Consider the following 18,604-nt stretch of genomic DNA (forward strand, 5'->3'; position numbering starts at 1 on the left):
CATACGGAATCACAGATCTCTGAGTTGCAACTACTGTGGTCATTTTGTTAGCCTATTTAAAGTGCAGGATTTTGTGATGAGGGTAAAGATTCTTTTGGAAATGGATTAATATACAGTTATACACAGCACCCAGGAGGAGAGTACGAATACATGGAAGTTCCTGGGTGAATAAAGAGGGATAGGAAGCTCAGGATGAGATATTCACATCAGAGATACTATTACTATAAAGAATATTGCATAAGCTCACAACATACTCTCCAGCCTTGAGAAATAGGTATAGGACTACTTTCAAAGTTGTTGGTATAAATCACATTTAGAACAAGTTATAAGGACAGCGGGATTCTACTGTATCTGCTCTCACAACTGCATTGGTATTGAAGCATTTTTTCTATTGACCTATGGGCTCACACAAACACATATATTTTAAAAAGTTGGTACCTTCTTTACATGGAATTTAATATTGTAGCACTGATCAAAAGGTTGCTTTAGAATAAATAATATAACCTCAGCCTTTTTTTCTAAGCATGGCATTTCCTGCTGGGAGGTAAATAAAATATTAGAAAGGGTGTAGGAATTACATTGGAAGTAGCAGACAGGACTAAGTTTATCATTCACAGAAAATATGTATTTCAGTGCCAACATCGATATCATGTATACCTTTCTAGATAGTTAATGGACATTGGATAAGCATAATTGGAAACAACTAAAAAATAAATGCAGGATCTGAACGCCTTTTTTATTTAAAAAATGCAAGAGAACTTTAAAGTTACATAGTTACTCATGCATATCAGGCTTACATTTATTCAGCTGAGGCTATCTGCACTTGCTTAGCCACAGATGGATATAAAGAAGATACTATTCATCTGAAACAATGATCCTTTTACTTATTGTAGTTGCCATGTGATGAACATGTCCCATTTAAATGGAATGATCTTCACAGTGTTATAAAATATTCATTAAAAATTTTCAGGCAACTTGCAATTCAAAATGTTTCACAATATCTGCTATGGATTAAAAGGTTTTGTTTTGTTTTGTTTTTTACCATTTTTTAACGGACTCTGCTTTTACATGTATATGTATTTATTCAAATATCGGTCTTATCCATTTATTCTGTTTTAATATCCTGCTTTAAAGCCACATTTTGATTCAGTGCTTTATGTGTGGCATAAATTAGAGTTAAAGGTCCCTAATTTATAGATCTGTAAAAATTTCGAGCAGTATTATTGGGATTTCCAAAGGAAAATGGTCACAACCGTATCTGATGATGGTTTGGATTTGTTAGGTGTGAGTGTCAATTTATATGGAAAAAAGGATAATGGATAAGGAGAAAAGGAGGGACCAAGGAGAATATTTTCATAAAGTAGCATGGAATACCCGTGCCATTTTTGTATTAATTTTCAAAATTAATTTGCTCTGGAAAATGACTTTGGAACTGATGTTAGTGTCAGGGAAGAGGCCAGTATATTCCAGCTGAGGCAGCTGTCCTGCTGGGGAGCCCAGACAGAGTTGGTTATAAACATGTCTAATTCCCGAGGCTCCAGCTGAGTTGTGTGGTTTCATGCCAGTGTGATTGAGCCTTCCTTTGCTCTGGGAAGCATTCCACCAAATTCTGACCATCATTCAGAACTAATTTCTGCATGTCTAGCAGCCAAGACTGTGGAATATCTGGTAAATCTGGACACGACTGTTGTTGTACATCTGACCTGATATTTTGAGACTTCTTGTCCCCTGTCCTCATGAAGTAAGGGGTTTGTTGTTCCACGTCAAAAGCTAGCTGTTCCTTTCCCTCAGAGTAAATGGCCTGTTACGCCTGCTCTGAAAATGTTTCCTGCACTAATATTCAGTCGGGTTTAACAGAAAATGCAAATTCGTATTTTAAAGAACACACAGAGGAAGATGGGTTGCAATTCCCACCTCTTATACCCCAGTTTCCTTATTCTACATTGTAATTCAGTGATTAAACAGATCAGCGTACCTCCATTCCTTCTGTCTGAGAAAACAAAACCACGTAACCTGTTTCTGGAAGAGGGTGCTAATCCCCATGCAGGAGGTGACAAGCACTAAAGAGGCCAAAGAGGTTCCTTACCCTGGTAATTAGGAAGACCCCTTGACAAAGGGCTTTCATGGAGGCACTTGTGGGATAAAATGCATGTAAAAGGAAGCTTTTATTCACCGTTTCCCTAGCCAGCTGATGGCAAGATGTTTTCATTTCATTATGTACAGTGCTTCTCTGAACACTTTTCTCAAATTCTGTACCTCTCCAGATTCATTTTATATATAACCAAAGCAGCTCATGCAGAGCTCTGGACTGAGACTAGGACCAGGCATATACAAGTCAGTGTTGTTGCACTTGACATTACAAGACATAAGCTCTTCTTCTGATCTGCCTCTAAAGCACTGTGTGCAGCCTAGGTTCCTGTAAAAGTTTTGATGATGCATATTCACACACACAGAGTGGTCTGGGGGATATAAATTTTACACGTCCCAATGGCTAACATTTTGCATGTTACAGTAGAAAGTCAGTATGATGCTTCCAAATTATTTCAGTCCTCTTAGATCCTGTGGATTTGATGAGGATATAAATGATGTATTGATTTGGGGCTGTCTCAGGAGAGAGCAAAAATGTTTACCATGATTTCTGGGTGTCCTCTGAGAATTTCCATTTCAGTTCTAACAACAGATTTTGTGATGCAAGCATAGCTCCAAAAAGAAACAGAATGAGATCAGATACAGAGTAGTTTGCTTTTAAAAAAAAATCTTGGCAGGAAAAAGCAGCAGGTAGTAAAGAAAATTGAATTCATTTGTGGTATAGGCCCTCAGAAAACTCAAAATGTGTAGGCATAAACCATATGAACAGCATCTCTGCTAGCTGCCTCTGCTTCTCAGAGCAAACTAGGCAGATCACATTAGGCATCAATTTATTCTTCATAAACCACTAACAGTTATCAGATGGAGGTGCCTAAAAATCTGTCGTGATTAAAAAACCAGGTGTCCTGGAAATGAAAGTGTCCAAACATACACAGTACTTAAAAGTAATGCATCTGACAACAGATAATACAGAAGACATGAGTGTCACTGCACGTAGATTTATTCCCCTATAATATGTATAGACTGAATGAGCTTTTTTTTACAGTTATCCTCTCTGAGTTACTATGAATTTATAATGCTGCTTCTTAACATTTATATTTGTCTACACTAAAGATGCAATAATTTATTAACATGGTAATAAATGTTTAATACTCAGTGTCTGTATCATTTTGTAAAACTATCTCCTTAACCCCCTGATTCTTGGAAATATAAGGAGGACAAACATTAAACTAAATGCAGTTTTAAAAATGGGTGTATTAATATGCAGAATTTTTTAAATGTCGCACTTCTTGTTCATAACCTCTGCTATTGAAGGTAACTGAGACGTTCAAGGCATAAGGCAGGATCTCATGTTTGATTTAACGTGTTGTGACTGATAGTTATCATTCAGGTGGGGTACTTTTTTTTAAACAAATGTCCACATAGCAGCTATAGAGGAATTTTAATGCAGGCATTAAAAAAACATGAAAAATTAAAATAATGAAATTGGCTTAAAAATCAAGCAATATTTAAAAAAAAATCTGTTAGGTCCTATTTTTTTGTCCTTCTGTTCAGTTGATATTCACCTATTTCCTTTTTGAAGGTCTTCTCTTCACAGCTCTCAGTGCTAGGTAGATACCTTTACTTTTCAAATGAGCTGAGATTCAAACTCCTGAGGAAAACCAATAAAGATAAAATAACTTCCCATGTTGTTCTGATAACTGATGATATTACTGTGACCACTGAATACCCAAGCCCAGTTTCGTGGTTATTCAAAGTCCATGAGCTTGAATACACCATAAATCAAATCAGGTACTGCAGTTAGTGGCATTTTGTAACATCATGAAAACTTTTATGAATCAGCTTTGTAGATTATGTTTTGTGCTTTCTTCATGGCAGTTTTCATCTGTATACAATATCAGGTTAACAGTATCTACCAGGTGTTAAAATGATATAACATTTTAATACAGCAATTGTTAAAATGCAGTTTAAAAAAGAAGAAAGTAAGACAATTAAAGATGTTTCATTCATGTGTTTTTCATTAATCCGTTCTTAGTTATCACTATAATGCCAATGCATTCTTGCAGCTATATATATAAGACTGAATTTTGTCTCATTTTCAAGCTGAATTCTGGATGAGTGAATTCTCTGCTTCTTCTTTTCTCTGTTGTCATTTAAAGACTAATATAATTCTTTTTTCTTCTCTCTGTCTTTCTTCTCTCCAGCAATGACAATGCAGTTCATAAGCCATCGGTTCCCTGACTATCACGATCCAACTATAGGTGAGTAGAGATTATTCTCTTCTTCACCCCTTTCAAACTCTCTGCCTATTCGAGACTGCATACAGTGAGAAGCTCTCCTAAATAGCACTTAGACAGAGTCTAAGCAAGATTTGTAAACTTTAGATGAAACCTTAATTTTGTGATGACAGTTAAATTGTGTCATGGTCATACCGCAGTTATTTCTTCCTGAAATACTTTGTGCAAAATCTCTTTCAACAACAGAATTGTAGCTCCATGCTCTATAATTACTAATGTCTGTGCAATTATAATCACAGAATACAAAACAAAAATCTTACAAGATAGAAAGCAGTCTTTCAAAGTACTAAAATAATGTAAAAACTCCACTCTGGAGTGTGTTTTTAAAAGTTTTGTTTTTTTAGTGCTGTTTTTCATGTTTAAACTCTTAGTTGACCTTCTCTAGAAAATTCAAGTGACTACTGAATTTATTATACTAGAGTTGTGCTCTGGGATCACACACTCTGCTGACTCCATTGGGTTTACCTGCATTATAAACTTAAGTAATGATGAATATTCACATATATCTGCAATACAGTGAAAGTCATCATCTTTAGATGCCAACCATTTTACATGACTATATGGCTGGAGTACAATGGGACAATCTGAGCTGGAAGAGAGATCTGGGATGAATTCTGGCTAACTGAGCTGATTTTCTGTTTCCAAAACAGTTAACTCAAAAAGGCTATGGCAAAAATTGTGTCTCATTAAAACATTTCAACTGTTTTTCCCCCTTCTAAGTCGGGTACAAATTTGGAAGATATTTACAGGGTATAAACCCAAGTAATTTAATGCCTTGAACAGCCTTGGATTCCTCTTGTTGTATTGGTTATAACCTATGCACATCCTGCCAGACACCTGTATAGACACAGTCCTGGGCAGCCTGCTATCGGTAGCCCTGCTTGAGCAGGGGTTTGGCCCAGATGACCTCCAGAAGTCCCTGACAACCTCAACCATTCTGTGACTCTATGATGTCAAGAATGGTTGTCAAAAGCCTCGGTTTTTTTCTTGCCGTTGAGCATCTTCTGGGCACTACTATAATTACTAATATGAATCAGTGTAGTAAAAAATGTACATTGCATCGAGGTAGAAATCGTCAGAACTGAATATTTATTCATTTAAGGGTAGCTTTATTAGTTAGTTTTACTTATACGAAAAAGCTTTTATAGGGACTATCCACGTGCAGTATGTAGTTTTACGTAGGGGAAGATGGCAGAATCTGGGCCTGATAATGAGAGGCACTAAAAATATTAACACTTACAAAGGTTGCTGGGGGGGGGGGGGGGGAGGAGTTTTTCACCCCCCCCCCCCAAAAAAATTTTTTTCTCATCTTTGAAATTTTCAAATCTTTCAAATGCAGGTTTAACCTCTATAAAATTACTGCATTGCTAAGTAGAGCAGCTAATGCTAGTATTTCTTTTAATTTGTTATTTCTCTAGTATTCCACATTTCCTGGATATTAACTTGTAGTAAATTGTGGTATTTTAATGATGAAAAAAAATGTATAAACTCTTCATGCCACTAGTAATTTTATAACCTTTAAAAATATCACATAATAAAAACGAGATGTGTCAACTCTAAAGAAGGCAAAGCTACTATGGAATTGCTACAAATTCATTCGGTGCACACAGGAAAAAAATGATCATTAGATCTAATTGGAAAAGAGGAGCATTAGTAGTTACTGACATCTTTAAGTTATGTACATACACCCATCTTTATTATTAACTATCCACCTGCCATCTGTTTTTATCCATATATTGTATCTTGTCATAATCTTAACTTATTGGTCTCTAGACACTACCACAATATGAATAATAGATAATCATAAAGAGAAGGAAAGCTTATGATGCATTATAAGTACATACTGCAGGAATGCCTAGAGGATCTAATCAGGATGAAGGTCTCCTTGAGTAAGATGCGGCTTCTACTCGGTAAAACCAACATTCTAAATAGAAGAGAAAGGGAGATAGAGCACAGAGAAATGAAATATTGAATTCAAACTCACACAGCTGGCTGGAGGCAGAACTGGAAGTACAACTCTTGAGTTTTATCTGTTCAGCACTTCTGCCTCTCAGAACATGCTGAGGACATCTTGAGAAAGGTTTATTTCTATTCATGCTCTAAACCATGTACTAAATAGCAGAGTATAATCTTGGGCTAAGTATGTACATTTCCTCTTGGCTAAATTTTTTGTATGACCCCCCAATGTTGAACATAAACCCAAAAACCAAATAGAAGCAATCATTTGTTATCTGACTTGTAATAACAAATACATTAAAAAATCTCAGTACGCTGAAAAAGTTGATACTGTTGATATTGCTATTACTACTTTTGAGCCCCTGGTTTCAAATCACAGAATTCATCTCATGGCTTTTTGTACATCCGCTGGTAGACATGTTTTAACTACTTCCCATCAGTCTAATAAAACATTACATTTCTAGAGAATTTTCTGGGTTGCCGGTAAGAAAGGTGATCCAAAATGAGCATATCCAGGGCCAAGGCTGTGCTGATACCCGGAGTTGCCAGAGGGAAGGTTATTCCTTGAAGGTCACAAGGAGCTAGCCACAAACAGATGCTTTGTGTCACGGGGAAGTTACCGTGTTGGGATAGAACATTGGTCTGTCTAGTCAGAGTTTTGTTTCTTACAGAAACCCAGCAGCAGAAAATGAGGAAAGGAAAATAACAGGGCACACATGAAATGTAGCTTCACTCCAGCTGAGTGGCAAAGCAGAAAATTGAGTATGGGTTTTCAGCTATGTCTGAGATCACTGATCTCTCTGGATATCAATATAGTGCCTTTCCTTTGTGTCGTACATTTTAGGCCACTTTCATTCCTCAGCAATTTGTATCCTGTTTATGGAACTCATGAGCTGCCCTGCACTTCTCTGGGCACACTGACCTCAGGTTTTAGTGTACTTCTTTGGAAATAACTTGCTCTGCCTACCTGTGGTTTTATTTGTCTTAGTGCATTTAAAGGAACAAGAGTTTCTGTAGGTGTCACTGAGAGGGTGATATTCTCTGGGAACACCAAAAAAACTTCTATGATGTGTTTAAATGATAATCCATGGATTTCCAGTAGTAACCAACCTGCTTTGTCTACTGTTCTCCAGTTGAGCTTTAAGATAAGGTCTGTTGTTTCTTTTATTTTACATGGACATAAGAAACAATAAATATGTTATGTATTTTTTACTAATGCTCTTGCACTAGCTCCCCTACTCTTTAAGTTTTCTGTGGTGTGAAATTGTGGCAGCAGTGACCACGATACTTAACTGTGCAAATTTAGCCATGATTTAAGTAGGTAGTGCTGGCAGAATTGATAGTAGACCTCCTTGTGTTTGATGGGGCTTTTTCTAAGAGCTGTCCTAATAGAAATGGATGGGCAGGGGGTTGTGAAATTACGGGACCTTTGTGAATAACATCATTGTGTTTGAAATCCCAGAAGTCTATCACTTTCAGTTTTACAGGAAAGACTTCAATGACCCCCAGGGCTACTAAATGTTTATAATCACTTTGTCCATTTTAAATTTTCATTGTCCACCTTAAGTATTGATATGGGAGTGGAATACTAATTTCAGCTGGTTTTCATTTCTGTAGCTTCTTGTGAAATATATTTGCATCTAGGTAAAGAAGACAGGGGACAATAAACCATTCCCAAAGCACATGAGCATAGGACTGATAAAATCTGGTTGATATCTTAGCTGAAAAGCAGAAGCAAACCCCATTCAGTCCATACAAAAGAGCCACAAAACCATCTTGTATGATCAGTTAGGAACCCATAAAAAGCCTGAAACAAGGAATCTACAATAGTTTTTGCTTTGACTTAACATTAAATGGCTGCCAACTGGTTTTCATGTTTTATTTCATAAGAGTCCAAATCTTTTCAATCCTAAAAAATGTTCTGAAGCTTGATTCTTTTGGTATAAAGAACCATTTTATGTCCTGACCTATTCCTTGCTCCATAGAAGCATACCCATAGGCAATTGACATTTCAAGATTTTTAGAAGATTTTTTTTTTCTCTTTATTTTATTTTTATTTTATACTTCATCTGTAAACTGATAAAACAGTGAGCTTTATATGGAGTCTAAAGATGAGAATATACTTCTCTTTTGTCTTGTCCAACATGAGGCTATGGTAAAAATTGCTTACTGTTACTGACCACAGAATACAGAGTCCTTTAATATGCTGCCAAATGTGCTTCCCCTTCCCACTTCTGCTTCCCTCCAAACACACAGTTAGGAATTTATCCTAAACATTGTGCAGTAATAATCATGTAGCTTTAAAAATCCAGGGGTTTTATTTTTCCCTTTTTTGTGACAGTCCCTAGGAACATAGATTTTCCCTATCATTCCTTTTCATTGTGGTTCGACGTTATGTTACCAATGCATTAGAGTTTTCCTTGTCTACCATGACTCACATCTCTAGCAATATAGTAGAAATATACAATTCAAATATAATGGTGCTTTGTATTTACAACATTTTTTCTGTTATCCACTGACATTTTTGAAATATTACAGGAGATCTTGATCACAGAAAGCTGCTGCTACTGTGAGATGATGCAGAATTTTTGTTAAAAGGATATTTCAGTTGCTACATTATGTGATACTTGTGCTCATAGATTTGTATGTCATACATACATACATATATTTCCAACGTGCTAATTTTGATCCTAAAAGAGCTATGCAAATAGATTTAGAATTATTTGCATGTTTTTCTTTCTGGGTTTGTAATTTATAGAAGGAGTACCTATAATTTTGAAGAAATTACTGGATGTTGTGATGGATAGTCCAACACTTTTTAAGTCCAAGGCTTTTCAAAAGACTGGTATGGATTTATTTGAGGAAGGAGGCTGCTTTTTGTTTTGTTTTGGGTTTTTTTGTTTTTTAAGTGGTGCATTTTTGTTCCAGTAAGAATTTATTCAGAGGAGTCCTCTGTACAGTGTGGATCAGACATACGAGGTCAAAATAAATGATCACAATTAATGGTCCCTTCTGATGTATGAAACTGTCTTTTATTTTAGCTGGTTGTCTTAGTTTGGAAAAACTGATAAGATCTTGAGAAACTCAAACTGCAGACATTATATACAGATATAAATAAATGTGCATACACATAAATACACAAATAGATGTGTCGGTATTTCTTTAAAATATAGAGTAAACATTGATTAAAAAGTTAAATGCTACCTGAAATGCTAATTTCAATGCTGTCAGTTTGAGTTTAATGCCACTTCAAGATAAAGCGGGAATAATGACTGTATTTTGGGCTTGCTACAAACATTGCAATTCAGAATTTTGAGACAGAAACATATTATTTTTGTAAGTAAATGGGGAGGGGAATGATGAAATTCTTTCAGTATTAGACTGTATGTGGGCAAAATTTCAGAGGTTAGCACTTCATGAAAATGAAATTATTTCAGCGCACATTTAATATTTAATTGTAGTCAACAATGGGAACAATTTCCAAGTGGCAGTGGATGTGATCATTTTCTGGAACAAATGAATAAGAGCAATTTACACTCTGTACAGTCTTTGGCAACATCAGAGAGAGTTAATGCAAGTAGAGTGGCAGGAAAGGAAGCATGACATAGCGTAGCAAACTGGACAGCCTCCAAGATGCTCATTAACCATGTGACTAATCTTGAAATGAATACATAATGCAAACGAGATGCAAAAGCAGCTTCCTGTTTTGGTGAGATATCACTGCATGAGATTGTGTCAAATGAGCAGTTGAGGGCATTAAGGCTGTGTCAATGTCAAACTTTAATTGAAATGGGTGTGGGATGGGAGGCACTCCAGCATTAAGGACATGAATTTCCATGAGGTTTCCTAACAAAGTAATGCATTCTCCCATGCATCAGATAAAACACATTTAAACTCATCTTTAATAAGATGGTGGAAATGTGTTGGGTGAATTTGAGAAAAAAGATAAAATGTGAATGAAAATATTCTGAGGTTATATAATGCCTACCAAAAAATGTCTGTGTTATAAAGAATATTATGTCTGTTTTCAAGGTAAATAATGAAAACAGATAAAGCAAGGGAAAAACAAACTCATTAGTGATGACAGAGTGAAAGAAGACAAAGATGGGACACATCTACTAGATCAGGAGAGGGGCATCTTGCCACAAAAGTGCTATTAAAATTCATTTTTAGGGTACAAAAAGTTTCCAGATCATTTCTACTCTTATCTATAACATGTCTATGTGTATATTCCATCCCTAGTTTCATTCTCATTCTCATTTTTCCATGGAAGATAAAATACTTGAATTGGACTAAACAAGCCACAATTGGATTTGAGCTCCAAAATTATTATTTTTTTTAACAATTCATATGATCAATAGCTAAATAGTCACAACTGCCTTTCATTCATCATTCTCCATACATTTATTAGCCTTATCTCAGGCTGGATAAACAACTCATATAAAATGATCTGGAACTAGTACAATTTGTTTCCAAAGTCTGTCTCCAAGGGTATTCAGACTGATTGTGTAGACATACCTAAATTGCCTATGTTTGTGTTCCATATTCATCATCATTTAACATGAGAAATTAAGAATATATAAGAATACTGGTGTATGCATTTGAACCATATTCTTTAATCTGTGGTTTATTATTAGTTTTAATTTTTCTGTCTGTTGGTATTATCTTCACCGTACGTCACATTAAGAGGTTAATACTCACTTTTGGTATAAAGCATTTTGTCTTATGTACACAAAGAAGAGCAAACAGAGATTATGCCTACTATGTTAGGACTAAGCTACACTTTCAGATGCCTAAATCAGAATGTCTACACACGAATTGTGTATCTAGATTCCGTTTATGTGGAATTCAGGGAGATTTAGGAGTGGAGATTTAGGTCTTTGCTCACTTCCCTTATCACAGGCTTTGAGAACCATTTGAGATGCCCTACAGTAGTATCCTGCTTTGGTTCAGGATCCTGATCCAGAAGGCTGTGGATCTCCCACAGGTCTTGTGTCATGGTCATCTGGCCCACCTGTGGGCGTGACATAGGACTTATGGAACACCAGAACCCTTCTAGTCCAGTAAACGAAAGCCAGACAAGATTCCCGAGAGCATATCAAACAGTAAGAGTCAGGTATGGGCAGCTGAATAGTGTCTGTACTTCTATTAAGTGTAAGGGGATTTTAGATACCTACCTTGCATGTAGACACATATTTTGTAACTGTCTAAATGTAGGTACCTGATGCTGAATTGCAGTGCCTTCTCTGACAGCTTGTCAGAACAAGGGCCTTCACAGATCATCATGATATCTCTCAGAGAGTCTGGATAGATGTCCTGCAATAGAAGGAGGAAAATGCAGAGTAAGACTTGCAATGCAGAATCCTTGGTAAGGTGGCAAAAGGCGGGGAACACTGGCATGTGTCTGCCAGCGTAGGTGCTTCCACTGTAAGCTTAAAAAAACCCCATGAATAGAAAAGGAGGGAGTAGTATTAAGAAATTAACAATGTAAAAAGTGCCTAAACTACTCAGTTTAGATTTCAATGAGGCAACAAAATACCTTCTGCTTAGTGTTGTTGTTATATTCTGCCATGAAGGGAAATAGAAATTATTTGAAGCCATGGGGAATGGAGACTGGAAAATCATAGCAGATCTTTCTGTGATGGAAAAAAATTGATTAAAAAAACAATCCCATTTCTCTTGGAAAGAATTTTTTTAAAAGGTGGTAGTTTCCCTTCAAAGAGCAGATTAATGATAGCTGGATCATCTCTCAACATTTCAGTCTGAGCTATACCCTCTTACTTAGATGCATTCTCAGCTCAAGATGAGATTTGATTCTTTACCCCTTCCTCTGTTGAGAACTTCAGTATTTTCCTCATTAATGGAACAGTCTGGCCCCATTCTAAATATGTTGTGTTGCTCAGATACATGATCTTGAACTCTGCAGTTAAACTTTCTTTCTTGGGACTTTGCTTTGATAAGCCAATTATTCAGTCCTAAACAGTTTGCAGACTTCATGTATGAAATAACCAAAGCAAGCAATTACATTTCCCTGTCCGTACTCAAGATGAATCATCTCTAAAATCCTGGACATACCCTTAATGTCTGCTACTGCTTTGTCACATTCATATTTTCTTACAAATGCAACTCATCATGCAATTATTTGAGGGCTGTTTATACCAGGTGACAGCTCGCTGTCACTTAGCATTTTCAAAGACTCAGGAAACAGTGTTTAATCTAGTAATATCTCTGATATAAACAGTAGCAGACAAGCAAATGCTGTCTGTGTCTTTCTAGGGAGTGGGTGGCCCAGAGAGCTTCTCCCTTATCATTTTACTAAACACCTGCTCAGAGGTTGAAGGTTAATCAGAACACTTTGAAGAGCATTTAGGCTTGCAGTTTAGTCTTGGAAATGCAGTTGTCTTTCTGTGTCCATCACTTATGACCCTAGAAAACTCAGCATGGCAGCTATTGTAGCAGATTCACTTCAGCCACAGTGGTACCAGACAGTAGCTACAGTTAAGAGTCTCTGCAGCACTCTGTGAGGTCTCAGGGAAGGAAATGCCATATTGTCGTGGTTTAAGCCCGGCCGGCACCAAAGCCATTTGGTCACTCCTTCCCCCCTAGCCCCGGCAGGATGGGGAAGAGAAAATGTAAAGAAACGCTCGTGGGTCAGACAAGGACAGGGAGGGATCACTCACCACTTATGGTCACAGGCAAAAGACAGGCTCAACTTGGGGAAGAAACAAAATCAATTTAATTTACTACCAATCAAATCAAAACAAGGATAATGGGGAGTAAACCCAAATCTTAGAACACTTTCCCCCCACCCCTCCCTCCTTCCCTGCTCAGCCCCACTCCCGGTTCTCTCTCCCTCCTCCCCCCGGCGGCGCAGGGGGACGGGGAATGGGGGTTGGGGGGGGTTCCTCCCCCCTTGTCTCTGCCGCTCCTTCCTCCTCAGGGGGAGGACTCCTCACTCGGCCCCTGCTCCACCGGGGGGGCCCTCCCGCGGGGGACGGTCCTCCATGGCCTTCCCGGGCGTGGGGCCTTCCCGCAGGCCGCAGGCCTCCAGTCACGGCCTGCTCCAGCGCGGGCTCTCCCAGGGAGCGGCGGCCCTCTTGGGGGGCATCCATCCCCCTGCTCCCCCGCTCCTCCTCCCCTCCTTCCTCACTGACCTCGGCGTCCGCAGAGGGGTTCCTCTCACATCCCAATCCCCTACTCACCGCAGGTTCCCCTTCTTAACTCCGTTCTCCCAGAGGCACTACCACCATCACTGATGAGCTCGGCCTGGGCCAGCGGCGGGTCCGACTTGGAGCCGGGGAAGCTTCTGGCAGCTTCTCACAGGAGCCGGCCCTGCAGCCCCTCCCATGCTACCAAAACTCCACCACACAAACCCAAAACATGTATAGAGGAGACTTGGTGTAGAGCTATCTATTTCTTTACCCTGAATTGTGAACAAGGAATGATGCATGCACTATCACCTGCTAGGAACAGACTTCAGAGGCTCTGTGACAGACTGTAGTTTTGTGAGGTGAGATGAGCCAAATCTAACAACTCATTTGAGTGGAAAAGGAACAAGTCCCGTTCTTCATCTCTGCTCTTCTCCCAGCCTTATTGGCTCTCTGACGTTCATCGGACATTTTTCAAGCCGATTCAACAGTAGTCCAGAAGAAAACTAAGCCACACCAACACAGAATAGTTGTCTACCAGGTTAGTGAGTTTAATCACTTCAGTAAAAACAATGCTGCAAGCTGAAAAAATGTCAAAAGGGAGAGTGTAGAACCACGTATGGGGAAATGGGAATGTAAGTGGGAATGAAAGAGGAGAAAAGAGACCCTTTTCTTTCTGGGACACGCAAGATATGAAAACCAAGTCAACCATCTCATGTAGAGTCACTCTCAGACACCAGCCTGTGAGCCAAAATTCCTTCCTAGGTTGATCTCTGTTATCAAAAAGAATAGCGATAATTACCTGTGCCAAAAGTGTAGATGGATTCAAAAACCATTTGGGTAAACTACTGGAGGGAAAAATATCCATCAATGGCTATTAAAAACAAAGGTTCTTCTCTTGGCTCAGAAAGGCCTTTGAGGTGCAAATAACTGGAAGCTAAGAAAATATGCCAAGCAAAAATCATTGTGTGGGATTCCTTGGGCTATTGGTCTCTCTCCAAAAGAGGAAAATGGATTAGATGGACTGTTGATCTTCCATGGCTCTGCTCTTCATATTCTCATTTGGAGCATTTACTTAATCTCAATGACCTTAATTGATAATCTGGCCAGTGATCTGACTTCCCTTTCTCCCTTGTTTCAGAAAGGAAGCAAACAGATGAACACCTTTCTCAAAACATCTCTGCCCAGCACCTGCTTACCATGGCTGGAAACAGGAGGGAGAAATGTTTCTCCCATGTGTTGCCATGAGACACCTATGCTGCATGTTCACATGCAAAAAAGCACCGATACCCCTTAACTGTTAATGGTTCATACTTATTATTTTCTATCCTCCATTAACTCTCTTTGTGTTAGAAGTAAGATATATTCCTGCCTTGGCCGTCTTTTCTTCTATTCCTCTTAGAAACCTCTGAGTTTAATTGTGTATCTGCTAAACGGAGAGAGAAGGAAAATAATCAAAAGCTATATAGAAGTGTGTGTGACCTCATGGTTGCTATTCTTAAGCACTGATTAGCCAGATTAAAATTTAGGAAGGGGAAAAAAAAAGCCTTTTCTGATAACTCTGAGAATATAATTTTTTTTCCTGTGGTATATTTTTTTCTAATAGTAATATTGGTAATAATTATAATAATGAAACAACTTTATTAGAATTCTTTAATAATGATATCTGCCATATTCAGAATCTAGAAAGTCAGCCAAGAATAGAAACCATTGTTAAAATATTTTTATCTGTTCTACACAAAATAGGCTATTTTTTTTATATCAGCTTTATACAGGCAGAAGACCTCTATCTCAGCAACTGGTGGTCTTGATTTGACTCGATCCAACAATCCTTACTTCCCCCTGCTTTGATTCACCAAGTCTCTAGTTGATCCATCTAAGAAACTGAATTGGCAAAAGGAGTTGAAGGGTGCTGCTTGTTATCACAGAAGAGCTTATTCTTGGAGCTGAGTTCTTCAGGCCTCCCTTCAGGCCTACGGTGATACTCCAAACATGGACCTTTCATAGAAAATCAGGACAATATCTCTTTCTTAGGTTCTTAGCTACTGTAGGTTTAATAGTAGAGTTTCATATACACACTTTCATTGGATTGGGCCACTTATATAATCTGGGGAATTCAGCTCTTAGTCTATAGAGCCTAACTGTGTTTAAGTGTGAGCAAAGTGTCCATCTGGTTGGTGACATTAAGGCAGGAGAGTTTATATGTTTATCCAGAACTGTAAACCACAGTGAAGTCACATGCAGGTTGTGGTTTCTGATTCATAACCTAAATATACCAAAGTTCTAGAGCATGATTCATCGCACCCTAACATCTGCGTCTCAAGTTAGTCTGATGAATAATGCTCTCAAATGTGAACTACTATAAAGAAAGCCTAGGTTCTTAGGGCTAAAGAAGGGTGAAATGTCATGTTACGTGGCAACTGAGGAGATTCAAAGGTCCTGGTAATTAGATGACTGAAGTTGGAGTGAACACCTAAGTCATTCTGTGGCTTTAGCCCAGTGGTTCTGTTACAGGTATCACAACCCACACACAGTGATGATAATTATGATGATTAGCATCATGAACTTAGAAGGAGCTAAAGTGAGACTTGGAACCTGTAAATAGGGTTACCAGTGGAAAACTTACCTATTCCCTGTATATTGTGATTTGTAAAAATATTCTTTAAATGATTTTTTAAATTGGAAGAGACAGTCATGCTATGGTTTCCTAGAGGTGGATGATTTATCATGCTCAATTCAAAAATCTTCATCACAGGACAAATGTCTCCATTAACCTTTCTTTCATGGAAGCCGGCAGCCATCTACACCTTACTAAATCCAAGGCACCATCCATGCTAATAGCCACACAGATGTAGTCAACTTGTTAATTACTCCCCCTGAAATGACAAGAAGTGAATTCATAGCTGTCAGATCCTCCCACTCAGTAGCACAATCACGGACTTGAAAGAGTAGTGAAATTGCTACCTGCTATTCTTTTTCCCCAAGATAAGGGTACTTGGACTCCTGTTAATTATCATGTTTTGATTAAACAGGAGTACTTTGTTCACTTTGTTCATGTACATCTTTGAAGTAAATGACATTTTTCTGGAAGCAGAGAAAGTAATGATATGCCTTTATTAAATATTAGTAGCCTTATCTATATTGCAAGTGGTTTCTAACAGAAAAGCAAATGCTACAGCAAAGGTTTGCCTGAGTTATCTTTAGCCTTGCTTTGCAAAAATGCTAACATTTGTAAGAAATCCTATTTTCTCCTCGAGAGCTGGTTCTGAGAAAAATATTTGTCACTCAAATAGTCTTATTCACATGGGTGGGACACTTTATAAGCAAAATTTAGCCTGTTTGAAGGACTGCAGTACAAGGCCTGAAGAAGAGCTGAGTGAGTTTTCTGGGCAGCGAGTCATATCCTGTATAATTGTTTATACAAATTCAGTCACATCTGTGCATGTTTGCAGATTAAAATCATAAACAGTGGCTTTGTTGGTAACAACATTTGCATCATGACTGATAGTTACTCCACTGGGCCAAATTATTCAGATAGACTTTTTCAAGTCTTTTATCCAAATCTCTGCCCTCTCCCAGCCTCTCTGCAGAAGCCTATCATTTATAGGAAGTGACCTATATATCACATCCAGGGGAATCCTACATTTCGCAATATGTTGTTATGTAAGAATGCAATTGGCTTCTCCATCCATATGTTTATGGGAAAGAAGGAAGAGGGGCACATTGTTTTCTAGACTTCATCTTGGTTATATGAATTGTAGTGAGAACTTGATCAGAACTCATAACAATTCTGTTTTTCATGGGCTCTTGTGAACATGCATTTTGCTTTTATTAATAATTACATTTTAAGGGGGAAATTGCATATCTGCAACTGGAAAAAAATGTTGCAAATAGTAAAAAAATAATATACAGTGTAGCAGTATAAAAATAGCCTATGTATCTATAGCAGAAGACATTGTGTTGGATTTTTTTTGTGTGTGTGTTTAATTTTCAATCTGCTCCTGGTCCTGGATTGTTTCAGGACTAGGCAAGTAGTTTCACACATTGCAAGTACTCCACATAGGGATTTATTTATGATAGTCTCTTCTTGCACATGCAGATACTTACAGTATTACATGCGCCTCTGTGTTTGTATGTGCAGGTATATACATACCAATGCACAAACACATAAAACCACATGCAGATATCATATATGTGTGTGTATATCTCTAAAACCCCTATAATGAAGGACCTCATGGGAATGGATAAGTATTGGTACAGGGTTTAGAAGGATCTGCTTACTTGTTGCATCAGAATACTGAGTCAGAACTGAAGTAAAATAACTGTGACGCATCCAAACCAACAGTGTGAAAGTGTTTACTGAATGGAGGGTGAGTAGTAGTGGAGAAAGTGGTTCTTGTAGTCAGTATTGTTATAAATGGGGGGTGGCTTTGGTTGATTTCTGTGGAGCATTTGCTACCATGAATGTAGACTGAAGGTGTTGTGTTCACATGTAGTGTTATAATTTATTTGCACCATATAAAAACTGAGCCCTCATGACAGAGATCTGACTGTGTGCAAGGTGCTATATGACCAGAGAATATAGCGATGAGTTTGCCTTGCTGGCCCCTTAGGTCTTACATTTTTTACCTTCTTTGCCTGAAAGTGGGTATCTTACCTTGAATTTTGTTGTACATTGTGCTTTGCCTCCTCCTTGATGAGTACATATAGATGAAAGCCTCTTCCATGCAACACTGTGCAACAGAATAACTCTTAATTTTGGATGTTGAAAGTCACCCAGGCCATTGTCTCCTTTTGCAACTGTTTTGTTAGTAAACATCATGATAATGAGGACCAAAAGGGAGAAGACAAACCAGATTTAACTGACTCAGAGTTCAATTCACTCAGATTTCTGTTCACACAAAACCTTTTAGAGCACAGATAATGCTTCTTTTTCATGCCTACCACAGACTAAGTGAGATTAAGTTGCTTTTGCTTCCCCTGCTTTTCAGCAGAGAATGAAAGGGTACCACAGTAATGAAACTGCAAGCTGACATTGAAGAAGAGGTGCTTGTACATATCTATAGGTAAAACTGGAGGGGGGGGGGGGGGGGGGAGGAAGGGGGGGGGGAGAGA

At 38.2% G+C, this 18,604-nt stretch overlaps 1 protein-coding gene across 1 annotated transcript in view; it reads left to right on the forward strand.

Moving 5' to 3' along the window:
- The first annotated feature begins 4,294 nt into the window (after window positions 1-4,294).
- Window positions 4,295-18,604, forward strand: part of RIT2 (Ras-like without CAAX 2) — a 124,022-nt gene continuing 109,712 nt past the window's right edge. Inside the window, exon 1 of the mRNA XM_010566079.1 lies at window positions 4,295-4,349. Within this exon, the coding sequence (XP_010564381.1) occupies window positions 4,295-4,349 (55 nt within the window). The remainder of the gene's footprint in view (window positions 4,350-18,604) is intronic.

Source organism: Haliaeetus leucocephalus, unplaced genomic scaffold (genome assembly GCF_000737465.1).
Source record: "Haliaeetus leucocephalus isolate CR32 unplaced genomic scaffold, Haliaeetus_leucocephalus-4.0 Scaffold204, whole genome shotgun sequence".
Lineage (NCBI taxonomy): Eukaryota > Metazoa > Chordata > Aves > Accipitriformes > Accipitridae > Haliaeetus > Haliaeetus leucocephalus.